General features: G+C 41.7%; 1 protein-coding gene across 2 annotated transcripts in view; it reads left to right on the top strand.

Moving 5' to 3' along the window:
- LOC126252070 (protein fuzzy) overlaps positions 1-18,774 on the top strand; it is a 163,902-nt gene that overhangs the window by 72,174 nt on the left and 72,954 nt on the right. For both annotated transcript variants that reach the window (XR_007545826.1, XM_049952917.1), the window contains exon 5: positions 7,333-7,533. Coding sequence is in view for 1 of the 2 variants with exons in the window: in XM_049952917.1 (XP_049808874.1) it covers positions 7,333-7,533 (201 nt within the window). In the remaining variant the exon portion in view is untranslated. The remainder of the gene's footprint in view (positions 1-7,332; positions 7,534-18,774) is intronic.

Genomic DNA, 18,774 nt, shown 5'->3' with positions numbered 1-18,774 from the left:
GGTGCATCTCAGCAATGGATTCTGTTTACTGCTTTTATAATTGAATCATATAGCTTTCATATCTATGTAATTTTTTTAATACATTTTTTTTTACATCCTGAAAAGTAACAACCCTGCTGAAAAAATGGCTATCTTACCATATTTTTAGCTATAGTAATGCTAGAAACTTTGTAATGTAATAATAATAATGTTGTTGTTGTTGTTGTTGTTGTGGTCTTCAGTCCTGAGAGTGGTTTGATGCAGCTCTCCATGCTACTCTAAGCTGTGCAAGCTGCTTCATCTCCCAGTATGTACTGCATGCAGCCTACATCCTTCTGAATCTGCTTAGCGTATTCATCTCTTGGTCTTCCTCTACAGTTTTTACCCTTCACGCTGCCCTCCAGTACTAAATTGGTGATCCCTTGATGCCTCAGAACATGTCCTACCAACCGATCCCTCCTTTTAGTCAAGTTGTGCCACAAACTCCTCTTCTCCTCAATTTTATTCAGTACCTCCTCATTAGTTATGTGATCTACCCATCTAATCTTCAGCATTCTTCTGTAGCACCACATTTCGAAAGCTTCTATTCTCTTCCTGTCTACACTATTTCTCGTACATGTTTCACTTCCACACATGGCTATACTTCATACAAATACTTTCAGAAAAGACTTCCTGACACTTAAATCTATACTCAATGTTAACAAATTTCTCTTCTTCAGAAACGCTTTCCTTGTCATTGCCAGTCTACATTTTATATCCTCTCTACTTTGACCATGATCAGTTATTTTGCTCCCCAAATAGCAAAACTCTTATGCTTGCCAATTACAACAGTCTTTTATGTGTGTATTCTGCCGCCACTTGTTGAGTAGACTTTTTATCTATCCAATTAAATAACTTTGTGGTGTTTGCACTTTGTGTTGTTCATGGCAGAAGGCGAATCCTTGCATTAAGTGGAAATTGTTTTGTCTTCTACATCAGGCAATTTGCAGTTGTTTGCAGTTACTTTATATAGGGCATTATCATACCCATCACTGAGATGTTGTTGATATTGTATTAATTGAATCGCTCCATGCAAAAGGGCTTTAAAAAAAATTCTGGATTCTACAGTATGAGTGCAAAGCTAAGGGAAAAATCACTGTTGTTTATTGACCAATTACAAAAGTCCTTATAGAGATTTAAAGAATTTGAAGTATTTTAAGTCCTTTTTGTATGGACCAAAATAGATTTTTATGTTTTCAGTATTTTCTTGGGGAAAAGATAATGATTCATATATTACTTTGAGGGTATGGCTATAGTTTAGGAATGTGAAAGAATCATGAGAATTACAGAAAGTAAAACAATTGGTTTTCAATCAATATTTATTAAGAAAATAACGGAGAAGGAGAAAATGCAATACTGTTTCGAGTTTCTTTAGTCATCTTACTCTTGTGAATTAACAGCTTCACTTTTGTGCCAAAATGTAATTTCATGTTAGAATTCTTGATATTCATTAGGTATATAAGTGAGTAATCTAGTAATGTCCTTTATTTTTGTTGCTTGTACTGGACTTTTCCCCATGGAATATACACAGTTTGTTAGAAAAGTAGAATTTGAAATAAGCTCAGGTTGAGAAAGCCTGTGTGTTTCATGATATCATCAGTAAACTGGATGTTATTAAACAACCACAGAGTCAGATACTGTATGAAAAATGCATCATTATGCTGATGCCAAAATGTGCTTTCTTGTCTCATGGTACTGATCTTGGCTCAGTTTCTTCTGATATACAGTTTCTTGTATGAATCATTGGCCACCAGTTTTTGAAATCCAAAATATCTCCTGTTTTCACTTCTCATACTTCAAACTTCATGGAAGTGCTGCTTTTTATGGCCAGTTTGGTTATTTCATGCGTGGAGTACAGTCAATCATACCGTCTAAGGGTGCATTTAGTTGTAGCAAAACCCCAGTAACAGGACAGAAAAGAATCACCTGTGACAGCAAAGGATTGCTCTTTTTTTTCTTTAACTTTGCTAGTGTATATTAAAAGTAGAAGGAGCATTACTAAAGTATGGTTCTTATTCTGTCCTGCACAGTTGTTGGGCAACAAATGTAGTCCTGTAATTTCAACAGGAATGTCCTGCGGTGCAAAACACATAAGTAGCCATCTGGCACAAATAAAGTTTTTGTGGACAGGGAAAACTGGTAACTGAATGTTCTGCATAAAATCTGTTGCCAGAGACAATATGTGGGGTTGATCTTTCATTAGAATTTCAGCTTCTTTTAGCCTTTTCCTTGTGCTCTATCATCTCAGCCAATGCACACCTTTTTGCCACATCTTTAATAAGGGGATTTTGAATCTTAACTTTTAATTCTTCACCCAAGCAGCATGCATCTACCTGAGGTGACCCAAATGACAAGTAGTAGTTTTCATTGAAAAACAGAGCAAAAGTCTGGTTGCTACATTTAACATCAATAAGTTCCTTCTTGAGCGTTTTATGAAACAGTTTTCTGTTGAGTCTTGTGTCTAAATATGTACTTGCCCTCCAAGAGTAGTGGCTTCCTTTTACTGGTTAGCTGTTTATATGTTCCTTGATAAGTTATCAGATTTTGGATGACAAAGCGTTTACACTGGGACTTTTCCCTCTTTAGTCATGTGTAGTGTGATCTAATATAGACAGCTTTCCCAGTCGTTCCATTCTTTTGTCAGTTATAGCTAGAACAGCCAGAAATGCTTTGTAACGTACCTTCCTTTTGTTGTTGCACAGAATTACATGGGCAGCAAAGACTTTGGTCACTTGTCGAACTGAACCCTCTTTTCTGTCAGTGTCACTGGACGTATGTCTATAAGTGACTGGATATGAATACCTTGTTCATCCTCGTAGGGGAGGTCATGAAGCCATACAAAAATAGGTTCCTTTTAATCAGCACTAATGGCTGGAAAGCACTTGAATCTCTTGCAACTGTGAACATAAAATAATCCAGTCTAGAAACCTATTTAAGCTGTTAACAGGATTGTAATATAGTATATCATATATTACAAACACTACTAACAGTGTTCAAGAAACTGTCAGGAACATCCAGTATAGTTATGAATTACCTACAGTCAGATGCTTTAATTTTATTAGCTTGGTGCATAAGTTCATAGTGTTTTTGTTTTGCATGTTGGTATGCAGGTTGCTGTGGGTTTATTTATGGATTGTCATTTTTTATTTGTAGCTCACTGGTGCTATGTGAGTTTTACATATTATAATTTTGGTATTTGGAGATAGTGAGTTGAGCTGTGGGTGCTATAAAATGGAGTGCCAAGTGGAGATATAGGAACATTTCCAAAATATTCTTCCGTTTGACTTCAGCAGAGTGTTGACAGTGGTGGAGGCAGCCAGAAACATTTGCTCTATGTATGGGGATAATACCATTGAACAGAGCACAGCAAGAAAATGGTTTTCTTGTTTTAAGGAGGATGTTTTGACATTAGAGACTTTCCACATTCAGGAAGACCTTTGACATTTGATGAAGATCATTCAAACGCTTTAATCCACAATGATCAACGTCAGTGTACTCAAGAACTGGCAAATGTGATGAACTGTGATCATTACACCATGGTGTGATATTTGCAAGCAATGTGGAAGGTTCAGAAATTTGGTGTATGGACACCGCATGCTGTAAGGCAAAAACACAAAATCAGCAGGTGGCCATATGTTCATCTCTGCTTGCTCGTCATGAATTGGCTAGTGAATAACACTGACCATTCATATCCTGTATCATTATTGGCAATGAAAAATGGTGTCTTTATGCTGACATAAGGAAGAGAAAGGAATGGTTGAGCCCAAACAAAGCAGCAACTCCTCTTACAAAGACCTGCATGCATCCACAGAAGATAATGTTATGTACCTGGTGGAACAACAGTGGTGTGGTGTACTATGAATTGCTTCCTTGGGATGTAACCATCACTGCTGACATTTATTGTCAAGAACTGAGACATCTTGCAAATGCAGGCCAAGAACTACCTGGAAGACATCGTGAAGTGATGCGACTCCATGGTCACATCTGTGCACATTCTGGTAGACTGACAAAAACTCTATACAGGAGCTGGTTTGGGAAGTCATTTGCGCCCAGCTTATTCACTTTATTTTGCACACTCAGATTTTCATCTTTTCTGATCTCTACCGAACAACTTTCAAGAAGCTTCTTTTCTGGGAGAAAATGTGCTCCGAACATGGCTTCACGAGTTCTTCACTTCTGAATTACATGATTTCTACAGTTGGAGAATGAAAAAGTTACTGCAGCATTGGCAGACTGTTGTAAATAGTGAAATAGAATACAGTATTGGTGACTAAAGTCTCTGTTATATATATATATATATATATATATATATATATATATATATATATATATATATATATATATATATGTTGTGTTTATTAATCTTATGGAAAAATGCTATGAACTTATGCATGAACCCAATAGCTGGTATGCATTGTACTTTATAGTCAATTCATTCTTGAACTTTTAGTTTCACTGTTTTTGAAATATTCCTCTTTCCTGTTAAAGGATTGCTTTTCCTTTTTTGCCTGGATACAGTGGGGCCTTCCATCTCTTTCAGAAATAAAACTGGAAATATTATCTACAGAAGAAATGTGTATGTCTACAGTGTACAGTATCAGCTCTTGCCATCCAACAAATAAATTGTACAGTTTGGCCAGTATATTTTGCACATTAAAGTTAACAGAATTATCCTGAAAGTGTCCAACTTCTGTGCTGAAATGCAGTTTCTTAGAAAGAAGGGCTTCAGTCCTGGAGTGAAATTCTTTCTGCATAGAACTCTAAACAAAAAGCTTCAGTCCAAGCAGTGGACTAAATACCTTTTTGCTCAGAATGATGGAAATCCCCATAAAGGTATAATTTCTGTCAAAATTTCATTTTGGAAATTTTGTGACTGAAGCCCTTTCTGCGTTTAGCAGTTCAGTTGTGGTTGCTCATATTGTTAGATGTGTGTGAATTTTTATTTGTCTTTCTTAACTATTCAGTCTTTTATGGCAGTGTGCGACTTCACTAACCATTGTGTAGCTGCAGACATAGGCATACTTGCAATCTTTTGTGGTGATTATTTCCACTTAAAAATAAGTGGATATTGGAGAAAACTGAATAGGCTTCATTATTAGAAATTGGTGTGTTTTCACTTTCATATCAGCAGTTGTTATCCTCATTTAAGCAACAAAATTCACCCATTCACCATTAGTGAGTATATGTGTAAACACATGCTATCCAAGTGTTTATACAGTTTTTCTTTGGAATTACACATGAGTGTAATATCTCTTAAACAAAAATTTGTGCACATTGTCAGTTTTGTATGTAGCTGTGCATTTTGAGGATAGATTTTGTGTTTATTTGTACTAAAAACTGGAAATATTGACAAGTGTCTAGCTCAGTTGTTAGCTGGGTTACTGCTGCTACAATGGCAGGTTATCAAGATTTAAGTAAGTTTGAACATGGTGTTACAGTTGGCATACGAGTGATGGGACACAGCATCTCTGAGGTAGCGATGAAGTGGGGATTTTCCTGTACGACCATTACACAAGTGTACTGTGAATATCAGGAATCCGGTAAAACATCAAATCTCCAACATCATTTGACCGGAAAAAGATCCTGCAAGAACAGGACCAACGACGACTGAAGAGAATAGTTCGAGGTGATGGAAGTGCAACACTTCCGCAAACTGCTGCAGATTCCAGTGCTATGTCATCAACAAGTGTCAGTGTGTGAACCATTCAATGAAACATCATCAATATGGGTTTTTGGGGCTGAAGGGCAACTCATGTACCCTTGGTGACTGCATGACACAAAGCTTAACGCCTCACCTGGGCCCGTCAACACCGACATTGGATTGTTGATGACTGGAAACGTGTTGCCTGGTTGGATAAGTCTCATTTCAAATTGTATCATGTGGGTGGACGTGGACATGTATAGGTATGGAGACAACCTCATTATGTACCCTGCGTGTCAGTAGGGGACTTTTCGAGCTGGTGGAGGGTCTGTAATGGTGTGGGGTGTGTGCAGTTGGGGTGATATGGGACCCTTGATATGACTCTGACAGGTGACACATACATAAGCATCCTATCTGATCACCTGCATCCATTAATGTCCGTTGTGCATTCCGACAGACTTCAGCAATTCCAGCAGGACAATGTGACACCTCAAATGTCTAGAATTGCTGCAGTGGCTCCAGAAACACTTCCTCTGGCCACCAAGCTCCCCAGGCGTGAACATTATTGAGCATATCTGGGATGCCTTGCAATGTGCTGTTCAGAAGAGATCCCCACCCCTCATAGTCTTATGGATTTATGGATTCATGGTGTGAATTCCCTCCAGCACTACTTCAGACGTTAGTCAACTCCATGCCAAGTCATGTTGCAGCACTTCTGCTTGCTCACGGGGGCCCTACACGATATTAGGCAGGTGTACCAATTTCTTTGGTTCTTCAGTGTATATTCAGCAATGGAAAGTCCAGGTTGGAATACCAGCAATATTATGAAAAGGGTAGATTGCTACTCATCATAAAGATTACCTGTTGAGTTCCAGATGAGCACAACTAGGAGACCGTCACACTTTGAGCTTTTAGCCAAAACCTTCTTCAGAAAGGAAAACATGCACACATTCACACAAGCAAGTACACGTCATGCACACATGACCACTATCTTCGGCTGCTCCAGACAGAAAGCAGCTGTGTTGTGTCAGATGGAAGCAGCAGTCCAGAGTGGTCCGGGGAAGGGGAGGGATAACACGGTACTGGTGGAGGGAGAGAAGTCGATGCAGCCTGGCAGTGTGTAGAGCGACTAGATGGTGTTAGGACAAGGCTGCCAGTTGTATTTTCAGGAGGCTGTGGGGAAGGGAGGGGGGGGGGGGGAGGGGAGTGGAAAAGGAGAGGATCAGAGAAGGGGAAAAGACCAGTGGGTAAAGTGGCAGAGAGCGGTGCACAGTGAGGGTGTGGGGATGTGAATTGGGAGGAGGTGGTAGTGCAGTGAGAGGGGACAATAGGTTATTGTAGGCTGAGACCAGGATGATTTATGGTGCGAAGAATGTGTTGGAAGGACGACTCCCATCTGTGCAGTTCAGAAAAGCTAGTGTGGAAGGGAGGATCGAGATGGCCCAGGTTGTGAAGCAGCCATTGAAATCAAACATGTTAAGTTCAGCTGCATGTTGTGCCACAGAGCAGTACACTTTGCTCTTGGCCTCAGTTTGGTGGTGGCCATTCATCCTGGTGTTCCTGAAAGATCTGTGTATTATGAATGGTGTACAGAGATTTTAAATAGTGAAGATTAATAGCAGTATTTTAACCTTATGTGAGTTTTTGTACCTTAAAAACAGCTTTGATTTCAGGGAATTTTAGATGCCTTCTGTGAGTGTGTCGGTTCCTCCTATGGAGTTCTCATGATTCGTGGTTGTGTGTCAGTTGCCACATCCAGTTGGTGGTCATTGGCACCAGTAGAAAGGCAGTTGCTGGTTCTTCTGCTGCAGTGTGGTAATGAACATACTGTGGCTCATGATGTTCCAGTCTTCCTGCCAGTTAAAAGTCCACATGTAAGTATATGCTTCAGCTGTGTACTGAATGCACCCATTCTACACACAATCTGTCACTATGTGTGGTGGTATTCTGCTACCATTCACTGACTATTAAATACATAATGGCTGTTCCTGTTAGCTGTACTTTCACCTTTAAGTGATATATGCATTTATTGTTACCAGCTGTCTGGTGTACTAGAGCTTGACAACTTCTGGAGACTGGAGTATGAGATATAAGAGAGAATCTAGTCTCACTGGAGCATTTCTTTGGTCAAACTAGTTCTTTACAAGAAAACTGAAAAATCTAATGGCTTGTTAAATACATTTGGTGATTCCTCACACAGTGCACAATCCATTCACATTGATTTTGATGTCTGTATTATTAGGCGAAGGAATAAGAAAAAGAAAGATTATCCTATATTAGTATACTACAGCCCACTAATTTTGTAAGGATCAGGATGGGCAAGTATTACTTCAAATGTCTATAGGCTCACAATAATTTCAATTTATTTCTTTTTAGTACTTCCTTAGATAAGGTGTGAAACTTAGCTTACCCTTTTCTCACATGATATGCTGTGAAGGATGAAGGGCAACAGGCTGGTTCCATGTTCCTAGATTTCCTTAAAGTTTTTGACATGGTGCCTTATTGAAGACTGTTAACGAAGGAACAACCATATGAAATAGATTCCCAAATATGTGAGTGGCTTGAAGATTTCTTAAGTAATAGAACCCAGTATGTGTCCTCGACAGGTAGTTTTCATCAGAGGTGTGCCCCAAGGAAGCGTGACAGGACTGCTCTTATTCTCTGTGTACATAAACTAGTAAGCCCAGCAATGCTTCACAATTGCTAAAAATGTATGCAAATTGGGTGTACATCCTAACATATCTCCCTCCCTCTCTCTCTCTCTCTCTCTCTCTCTCTCTCTCTCTCTCTCTCTCTCTATATATATATATATATATATATATATATATATATATATATATATATATATATATATATCTAAAAAGAAAGATGATGAGACTTACCAAACAAAAGCGCTGGCAGGTCGATAGACACACAAACAAACACAAATATACACACAAAATTCAAGCTTTCGCAACAAACTGTTGCCTCATCAGGAAAGAGGGAAGGAGAGGGAAAGACGAAAGGATGTGGGTTTTAAGGGAGAGGGTAAGGAGTCATTCCAATCCCGGGAGCGGAAAGACTTACCTTAGGGGGAAAAAAGGACAGGTATACACTCGCACACACACACATATCCATCCACACATACAGACACAAGCAGACATATTTAAAGACAAAGAGTTTGGGCAGAGATGTCAGTCGAGGTGGAAGAGTAGAGGCAAAGAAGTTGTTGAGAGACAGGTGAGGTATGAGTGGCGGCAACTTGAAATTAGCGGAGATTGAGGCCTGGCGGATAACGAGAAGAGAGGATATACTGAAGGGCAAGTTCCCATCTCCGGAGTTCGGATAGGTTGGTGTTGGTGGGAAGTATCCAGATAACCCGGACGGTGTAACACTGTGCCAAGATGTGCTGGCTGTGCACCAAGGCATGTTTAGCCACAGGGTGATCCTCATTACCAACAAACACTGTCTGCCTGTGTCCATTCATGCGAATGGACAGTTTGTTGCTGGTCATTCCCACATAGAATGCATCACAGTGTAGGCAGGTCAGTTGGTAAATCACGTGGGTGCTTTCACACGTGGCTCTGCCTTTGATCGTGTACACCTTCCGGGTTACAGGACTGGAGTAGGTGGTGGTGGGAGGGTGCATGGGACAGGTTTTGCACCGGGGGCGGTTACAAGGATAGGAGCCAGAGGGTAGGGAAGGTGGTTTGGGGATTTCATAGGGATGAACTAACAGGTTACGAAGGTTAGGTGGACGGCGGAAAGACACTCTTGGCGGAGTGGGGAGGATTTCATGAAGGATGGATCTCATTTCAGGGCAGGATTTGAGGAAGTCGTATCCCTGCTGGAGAGCCACATTCAGAGTCTGGTCCAGTCCCGGAAAGTATCCTGTCACAAGTGGGGCACTTTTGTGGTTCTTCTGTGGGGGATTCTGGGTTTGAGGGGATGAGGAAGTGGCTCTGGTTATTTGCTTCTGTACCAGGCCAGGAGGGTAGTTGCGGGATGCGAAAGCTGTTGTCAGGTTGTTGGTGTAATGTTTCAGGGATTCCGGACTGGAGCAGATTCGTTTGCCACGAAGACCTAGGCTGTAGGGAAGGGACCGTTTGATGTGGAATGGGTGGCAGCTGTCATAATGGAGGTACTGTTGCTTGTTGGTGGGTTTGATGTGGACGGACGTGTGAAGTTGGCCATTGGACAGGTGGAGGTCAACGTCAAGGAAAGTGGCATGGGATTTGGAGTAGGACCAGGTGAATCTGATGGAACCAAAGGAGTTGAGGTTGGAGAGGAAATTCTGGAGTTCTTCTTCACTGTGAGTCCAGATCATGAAGATGTCATCAATAAATCTGTACCAAACTTTGGGTTGGCAGACCTGGGTAACCAAGAAGGCTTCCTCTAAGCGACCCATGAATAGGTTGGCGTACGAGGGGGCCATCCTGGTACCCATGGCTGTTCCCTTTAATTGTTGGTATGTCTGGCCTTCAAAAGTGAAGAAGTTGTGGGTCAGGATGAAGCTAGCTAAGGTAATGAGGAAAGAGGTTTTAGGTAGGGTGGCAGGTGATCGGCGTGAAAGGAAATGCTCCATCGCAGCGAGGCCCTGGACGTGCGGAATATTTGTGTATAAGGAAGTGGCATCAATGGTTACAAGGATGGTTTCCGGGGGTAACAGATTGGGTAAGGATTCCAGGCGTTCAAGGAAGTGGTTGGTGTCTTTGATGAAGGATGGGAGACTGCATGTAATGGGTTGAAGGTGTTGATCTACGTAGGCAGAGATACGTTCTGTGGGGGCTTGGTAACCAGCTACAATGGGGCGGCCGGGATGATTGGGTTTGTGGATTTTAGGAAGAAGGTAGAAGGTTGGGGTGCGGGGTGTCGGTGGGGTCAGGAGGTTGATGGAGTCAGGTGAAAGGTTTTGCAGGGGGCCTAAGGTTCTGAGGATTCCTTGAAGCTCCGCCTGGTAACCCCATTCCCGATGTCCAGGCGGAGCTTCAAGGAATCCTCAGAACCTTAGGCCCCCTGCAAAACCTTTCACCTGACTCCATCAACCTCCTGACCCCACCGACACCCCGCACCCCAACCTTCTACCTTCTTCCTAAAATCCACAAACCCAATCATCCCGGCCGCCCCATTGTAGCTGGTTACCAAGCCCCCACAGAACGTATCTCTGCCTACGTAGATCAACACCTTCAACCCATTACATGCAGTCTCCCATCCTTCATCAAAGACACCAACCACTTCCTTGAACGCCTGGAATCCTTACCCAATCTGTTACCCCCGGAAACCATCCTTGTAACCATTGATGCCACTTCCTTATACACAAATATTCCGCACGTCCAGGGCCTCGCTGCGATGGAGCATTTCCTTTCACGCCGATCACCTGCCACCCTACCTAAAACCTCTTTCCTCATTACCTTAGCTAGCTTCATCCTGACCCACAACTTCTTCACTTTTGAAGGCCAGACATACCAACAATTAAAGGGAACAGCCATGGGTACCAGGATGGCCCCCTCGTACGCCAACCTATTCATGGGTCGCTTAGAGGAAGCCTTCTTGGTTACCCAGGTCTGCCAACCCAAAGTTTGGTACAGATTTATTGATGACATCTTCATGATCTGGACTCACAGTGAAGAAGAACTCCAGAATTTCCTCTCCAACCTCAACTCCTTTGGTTCCATCAGATTCACCTGGTCCTACTCCAAATCCCATGCCACTTTCCTTGACGTTGACCTCCACCTGTCCAATGGCCAACTTCACACGTCCGTCCACATCAAACCCACCAACAAGCAACAGTACCTCCATTATGACAGCTGCCACCCATTCCACATCAAACGGTCCCTTCCCTACAGCCTAGGTCTTCGTGGCAAACGAATCTGCTCCAGTCCGGAATCCCTGAAACATTACACCAACAACCTGACAACAGCTTTCGCATCCCGCAACTACCCTCCTGGCCTGGTACAGAAGCAAATAACCAGAGCCACTTCCTCATCCCCTCAAACCCAGAATCCCCCACAGAAGAACCACAAAAGTGCCCCACTTGTGACAGGATACTTTCCGGGACTGGACCAGACTCTGAATGTGGCTCTCCAGCAGGGATACGACTTCCTCAAATCCTGCCCTGAAATGAGATCCATCCTTCATGAAATCCTCCCCACTCCGCCAAGAGTGTCTTTCCGCCGTCCACCTAACCTTCGTAACCTGTTAGTTCATCCCTATGAAATCCCCAAACCACCTTCCCTACCCTCTGGCTCCTATCCTTGTAACCGCCCCCGGTGCAAAACCTGTCCCATGCACCCTCCCACCACCACCTACTCCAGTCCTGTAACCCGGAAGGTGTACACGATCAAAGGCAGAGCCACGTGTGAAAGCACCCACGTGATTTACCAACTGACCTGCCTACACTGTGATGCATTCTATGTGGGAATGACCAGCAACAAACTGTCCATTCGCATGAATGGACACAGGCAGACAGTGTTTGTTGGTAATGAGGATCACCCTGTGGCTAAACATGCCTTGGTGCACAGCCAGCACATCTTGGCACAGTGTTACACCGTCCGGGTTATCTGGATACTTCCCACCAACACCAACCTATCCGAACTCCGGAGATGGGAACTTGCCCTTCAGTATATCCTCTCTTCTCGTTATCCGCCAGGCCTCAATCTCCGCTAATTTCAAGTTGCCGCCACTCATACCTCACCTGTCTCTCAACAACTTCTTTGCCTCTACTCTTCCACCTCGACTGACATCTCTGCCCAAACTCTTTGTCTTTAAATATGTCTGCTTGTGTCTGTATGTGTGGATGGATATGTGTGTGTGTGCGAGTGTATACCTGTCCTTTTTTCCCCCTAAGGTAAGTCTTTCCGCTCCCGGGATTGGAATGACTCCTTACCCTCTCCCTTAAAACCCACATCCTTTCGTCTTTCCCTCTCCTTCCCTCTTTCCTGATGAGGCAACAGTTTGTTGCGAAAGCTTGAATTTTGTGTGTATATTTGTGTTTGTTTGTGTGTCTATCGACCTGCCAGCGCTTTTGTTTGGTAAGTCTCATCATCTTTCTTTTTAGATATATTTTTTCCACGTGGAATGTTTCCCTCTGTTATATTTATATATATATATATATATATATAGAGAGAGAGAGAGAGAGAGATGTTTGGAAACCACCTTCCCTACCCTCTGGCTCCTACCCTTGTAACCGCCCCCGGTGTAAAACCTGTCCCATGCACCCTCCCACCACCACCTACTCCAGTCCTGTAACCCGGAAGGTGTACACGATCAAAGGCAGAGCCACGTGTGAAAGCACCCACGTGATTTACCAACTGACCTGCCTACACTGTGAAGCCTTCTATGTGGGAATGACCAGCAACAAACTGTCCATTCGCATGAATGGACACAGGCAGACCCCAAACCACCTTCCCTACCCTCTGGCTCCTACCCTTGTAACCGCCCCCGGTGTAAAACCTGTCCCATGCACCCTCCCACCACCACCTACTCCAGTCCTGTAACCCGGAAGGTGTACACGATCAAAGGCAGAGCCACGTGTGAAAGCACCCACGTGATTTACCAACTGACCTGCCTACACTGTGAAGCCTTCTATGTGGGAATGACCAGCAACAAACTGTCCATTCGCATGAATGGACACAGGCAGACCCCAAACCACCTTCCCTACCCTCTGGCTCCTACCCTTGTAACCGCCCCCGGTGTAAAACCTGTCCCATGCACCCTCCCACCACCACCTACTCCAGTCCTGTAACCCGGAAGGTGTACACGATCAAAGGCAGAGCCACGTGTGAAAGCACCCACGTGATTTACCAACTGACCTGCCTACACTGTGAAGCCTTCTATGTGGGAATGACCAGCAACAAACTGTCCATTCGCATGAATGGACACAGGCAGACCCCAAACCACCTTCCCTACCCTCTGGCTCCTACCCTTGTAACCGCCCCCGGTGTAAAACCTGTCCCATGCACCCTCCCACCACCACCTACTCCAGTCCTGTAACCCGGAAGGTGTACACGATCAAAGGCAGAGCCACGTGTGAAAGCACCCACGTGATTTACCAACTGACCTGCCTACACTGTGAAGCCTTCTGTGTGGGAATGACCAGCAACAAACTGTCCATTCGCATGAATGGACACAGGCAGACAGTGTTTGTTGGTAATGAGGATCACCCTGTGGCTAAACATGCCTTGGTGCACGGCCAGCACATCTTGGCAGAGTGTTACACCGTCCGGGTTATCTGGATACTTCCCACTAACACCAACCTGTCAGAACTCCGGAGGTGGGAACTTGCCCTTCAGCATATCCTCTCTTCTCGCTATCCGCCAGGCCTCAATCTCCGCTAATCTCCAATTTCTATTTGCCGCCGCTCGTACCTCACCTGTCTTTCAACATCACCTTTGCCTCTGTACTTCCGCCTCGACTGACATCTCTGCCCAAACTCTTTGCCTTTACAAATGTCTGCTTGTGTCTGTGTATATGCGGATGGATATGTGTGTGTGTGCGAGTGTATACCCGTCCTTTTTTCCCCCTAAGGTAAGTCTTTCCGCTCCCGGGATTGGAATGACTCCTTACCCTCTCCCTTAAAACCCACTTCCTTTCATCTTTCCCTCTCCTTCCCTCTTTCCTGACGAAGCAACCGTTTGTTGCGAAAGCTAGAATTTTGTGTGTATGTTTGTGTTTGTTTGTGTGTCTATCGACCTGCCAGCGCTTTTGTTTGGTAAGTCTCATCACTTTCTTTCTTTTTAGATATATTTTTTCCACGTGGAATGTTTCCCTCTGTTATATTCATATCATCTTTATATATCCATCTCCTCCTCCTCCTCCTCCTCTCTATGTCCATCTTGTGTTTCCTACTTTCTATGTCCATTTCCCCCCCTCTCTCTGGCTACCTGCCTCCGCCCTCTCGCTCTCACTTTGAGCCTTGGTAACTGGTGTTACAAATGAAACTTTGATCCGGAATTGAAATCACTAACAAAGGATTGGTTGGTATAATTGATATACAGAGTATGAGTGAGATCTCTCCAAGTACTAGATCTGTGAGGATAGTACCTTCAGTGACAGTATTTGGCATGGTATTAATCTGTAAATGGGTTTGATTATAAAGTTTCAGATATTCTGTAGTAGTATTCTAATCATAGGCCAATAAGCCATAAACACAGCTTTTCTGTTTTCTGTTGAAATCAACTACAGAGAATAAAACAAAACAGCACATTGCTGTTTATACACATTTTGTTTAAAAATGTACATAAGGGGAATGAATATATACAGGAGAAACAATCTGTCTATTGGTTTCAATGCCTTGGTATTGTAGTTAAAATTGACTGGAAGAAAGAAGACTAAACCATACATTTCCAAAGCACAGCACAGCACTGCAATTTCTTTTAACAGAAAACCTGTTCATTCTTCTTTAAAACTATATAAAGCTTATGCGTGTCTGAACTTTCATTAGAGTATTGTGCAAAAATTTGAAGTAAATCAATCAAGAACTTTTTGAGATTTCTGCTAACATAATTTGCCTGTTACTTATTACTTATATTCATTCATATATTATTTGTACTGAAAAAATATGTAGAGTTAGTGTTTTGTATGAAAATTTGAAGTAACTTGCTAAAGAACTTTTTGAGATTTATGCTAACAATGCTTCCTCTTCATGTATTACATATATATTTATATATTGAAGAAATATGTAGCCTATGTCCACCTGAATGTTTAGTACAGTTGTGCATAGAAGTGATATGGTCAAGAGCTTTTTGAAAATTTTGCGAGCAATGTTTCCCCTTTGTATATTATATTTATATTTAAATACCATACATGAGGGTTGGAACTTAAGTAGTGGCAACTATTTATTCACAACTGATACAAAAGAGTTAAATGTTTGCATTTGTTACTCTCCTTCAAAGTAGTCACTAGCGTTGTGTAGAACCCGTTGCCAGTGATGTGGAAGGCGTATTCCGTTAGCAGAGCCTGTTCTGTTTTGAAGCAAGCCAGTCAAGAACTTTTTGACAGTTTTGGTAACAATATTGAAGTATGACTTGCTTTCAAATAGACATATAGATGTTTGTGTGAAGATGTATATACCCTATGGATGAGAAAAGGTGCAGTTGGTGTCTTTCTGAACATTTATTAGAGTATTGTTTAAAAATTTTAAGGAAATTGACCAAAATTTACTGACATTTTTGCTAAAAACATTTCCCATTTATATAGTATATATGTACTTGTATACCATATACATTAAAGAAATGTTTAGCCCATGTCCGTCCAAACGTTTGATAGAATATGTGTAAAAGTTTTAAGTAAATCAGTCAAGAATATTCCAAGATTTTTGGTAACAACTTTTAACTACCACTTGCTTTATATAGTAGTATAGATGGTGTGACAGACAGGGTGAGCAACAATCTGCAGCAGTTTGTTGATAATGCAGTGGTGGATGGGGAGGTGTTCTCTTTGAGTGACTCTAGGAGGATACAAAATGACTTAGACAAAATTTCTAGTTGGCATGATTCATGGCAGATTGCTCTAATTATTATTATTATTATTTTATTTTTTTAAAGGGTGTTCCACAAAATTCCAGGAGAGCTGTCAGATGTTTGTAACTTCCTGCCACAATATTTCGACACAGAGTCTTATGGCCATCTTCAGGTGATACTGGTGAAAATGCATTGAACTCTGGTATTTAAGGCCCAGCCAGCACATGCATGGTGAATTCACTTGGCGTTGCGCATGTGCTATTGAGCGTGTTTGATTCTGCTGTGCAGCGCGCCCTCCGTGGTGAAAATTTGCCACATCAATATCAATTTGATTGTCTTCCTGCGGTTCCATTACAGAACTACGCCGGCTATGGAGGACACGAAGTTTTTCGATGATTGGATTCCATGCCGAATTCAATTGAAAACCGCCATCTCAATTAATAAGAGACTCACTGTCAGACAGTCGTATTTCCACAGATTCATTAATAATAGAACTCCAAAAGTTGGAGTGGAACCTATGGGCCACAATTTTTGTCTCACTCTAATTCATGACATGACCAGTGGAAATACAGATTTCGGTGATGGCAGACTTACAAGGCTGAAGAAGGCGAGTGTGCCGCTGATGTTCCACAATGCGATCCTGCAGTTTGCATCATTGCCCTATATAAGATTTGCCGCATTCACACGGAATCCTGTAAACACCTGCCTTGCGCAGTTCTAGGTCATCTTTGACAGATCCACACATGTGCCGGTGAGGCCTTAAATAGCAGAGCTCAGTGCGTTTTCACCAGTATCACCTGAAGATGGCCAGAAGACTCTGCACAGAAATACTGTGGCAGGAAGTTACAAACATTCGGCAGTTCTCCCAAAATTTTTTGGAACGCTGGAAAAGGTTTTAAATCTCACAAAAAAAGGGTATGTGAATACAGCATTGGTAGTTTACTGCTTGATTCTGCCATGCTAATTAAATATCTAGACATATTGCTGCAAAGCGATGTGAAATGGAATGAACGTATAAGGATGGGGTAGTAGGGAAGTCAAATGGTCAACTTCAGTTTATTGGGGGAATTTTAGTTAAGTGTTGTTCATCTGTGAAGGAGACTCATATAGAACACTAATGTAATCCATTCTTGAGTTCTGCTTGAGTGTTTGGGATCCCCACCACGTCAGGCTAATGAAGACATTGAAACTATTCAGAGGTGGGCTGCTAGATTTGTTACCCACATGTATGATCAACATGTGAATATTACACTGATGCTTAATGAACTTGAGTGGGAATTCCTGGAGGGAGGGCAGTGTTCTTTTCATGGAACACTGTTGAAAAAATGTAGAAAACTGGCATTCATATCTAACTGCAGAATGATTCTTCTGCCACCACTGTACATTTCATGTAAGGACCACAGAGAGAAGACGAAGAAAAATTAGGGCTTGTATGGAGGGTTGTAGGTAGTCATTTTTTGCCTCACTCTATTTACGATTGGAGCGGGAAAGGAAACTACTAGTTGTGGTGCAAGATAATCTCTGCCTCATACCATACAGTGGCTTGCAGAGTACCTGCGTAGATGTAGATGTAGTTGTAGATGTAGGAAATGTAATGGTTCAGGATACTAAGAAGTTTAAGTTCTCAGAGTAACAAAAAAGAGAAAAATGAAAGAAAAAAGAAGGTTAGGTTTTAGAAGCTGTCCTGTAGGTTATTGTGGTATTTTTATATCTTTGGAACAGTTGATATCAGTTTCATCATTCTGTTATTTTGGAAATAGGGTTGTTTTTCTTGTTAATTGTTTCAGAAGACTGCAAATAAGTATTTTTTAAAAAATAGTTATATTGTAATCAGTATATTATGTTACTGTGGTGGTCATAATGTGATTATTTATTTATTTTTTGCTTTGTTTGGTTTTGCTGGTCAAGGAAAAGATTAGAATCAGCAGTTTTGTTAACTGATGTAACACCGTATTTAATGAAACTATTGGATTTCTCACGACTGCTTCCATCATAGAAAACCACATACTGTACAGGTGCAAGTCCTGCACTATATTTTCTGTCAGTCTCAGAGTAACAACATAGACTACTGAAAACTTAAACACATGCATCTATAATGGAAAAAAAAACCCTGATACTAACTGTTAAGATTGAAACCCAATAGTCTGTTAAGCTATACCTTTAATGGATGTTGATGTCAAGATTTTTGGATTACTAACTCACAGTGGCTAGAATTACTTGATTAGCATGTTACAGTAAAAAATTCTTGCAGAATGCTTTGTCAGTTTGACAAAAATCAGGATTTAGTTTCAAATGTTTGGTTAAGCATAGTCTCTAAATATTAGATATGTGTTATTTCATTCCTGTCTCATACTTGTTTTACATAACATTTGACTTCTCCACAACCTGCTTGTACAGTTCCATTGGCTGTTTGTGCTATTCTGTGTACTGACACTTAAATGTAAATATTTATTTATGTTTTCATGAGATGTCAGCTAAAAATAACTCTGAAAGTTCATTGTCATCCAGTTATTTATGAGGTTCATGTTTAAGTAAAATAGTAAAGCAGTAAACAAAAGAAAGATAACACATTTAATTTTTTGATGATTATCTTTTCACAATTATTTTTCTGAATTTTGTTTCCTGTGTCTTTTGTGTGTGAACGTGTTAATGTATATGCATTCCTTACTTTCATTA

This window comes from Schistocerca nitens, chromosome 4 (genome assembly GCF_023898315.1).
Source record: "Schistocerca nitens isolate TAMUIC-IGC-003100 chromosome 4, iqSchNite1.1, whole genome shotgun sequence".
Lineage (NCBI taxonomy): Eukaryota > Metazoa > Arthropoda > Insecta > Orthoptera > Acrididae > Schistocerca > Schistocerca nitens.
This window is presented reverse-complemented; position numbering and strand designations above follow the sequence as displayed.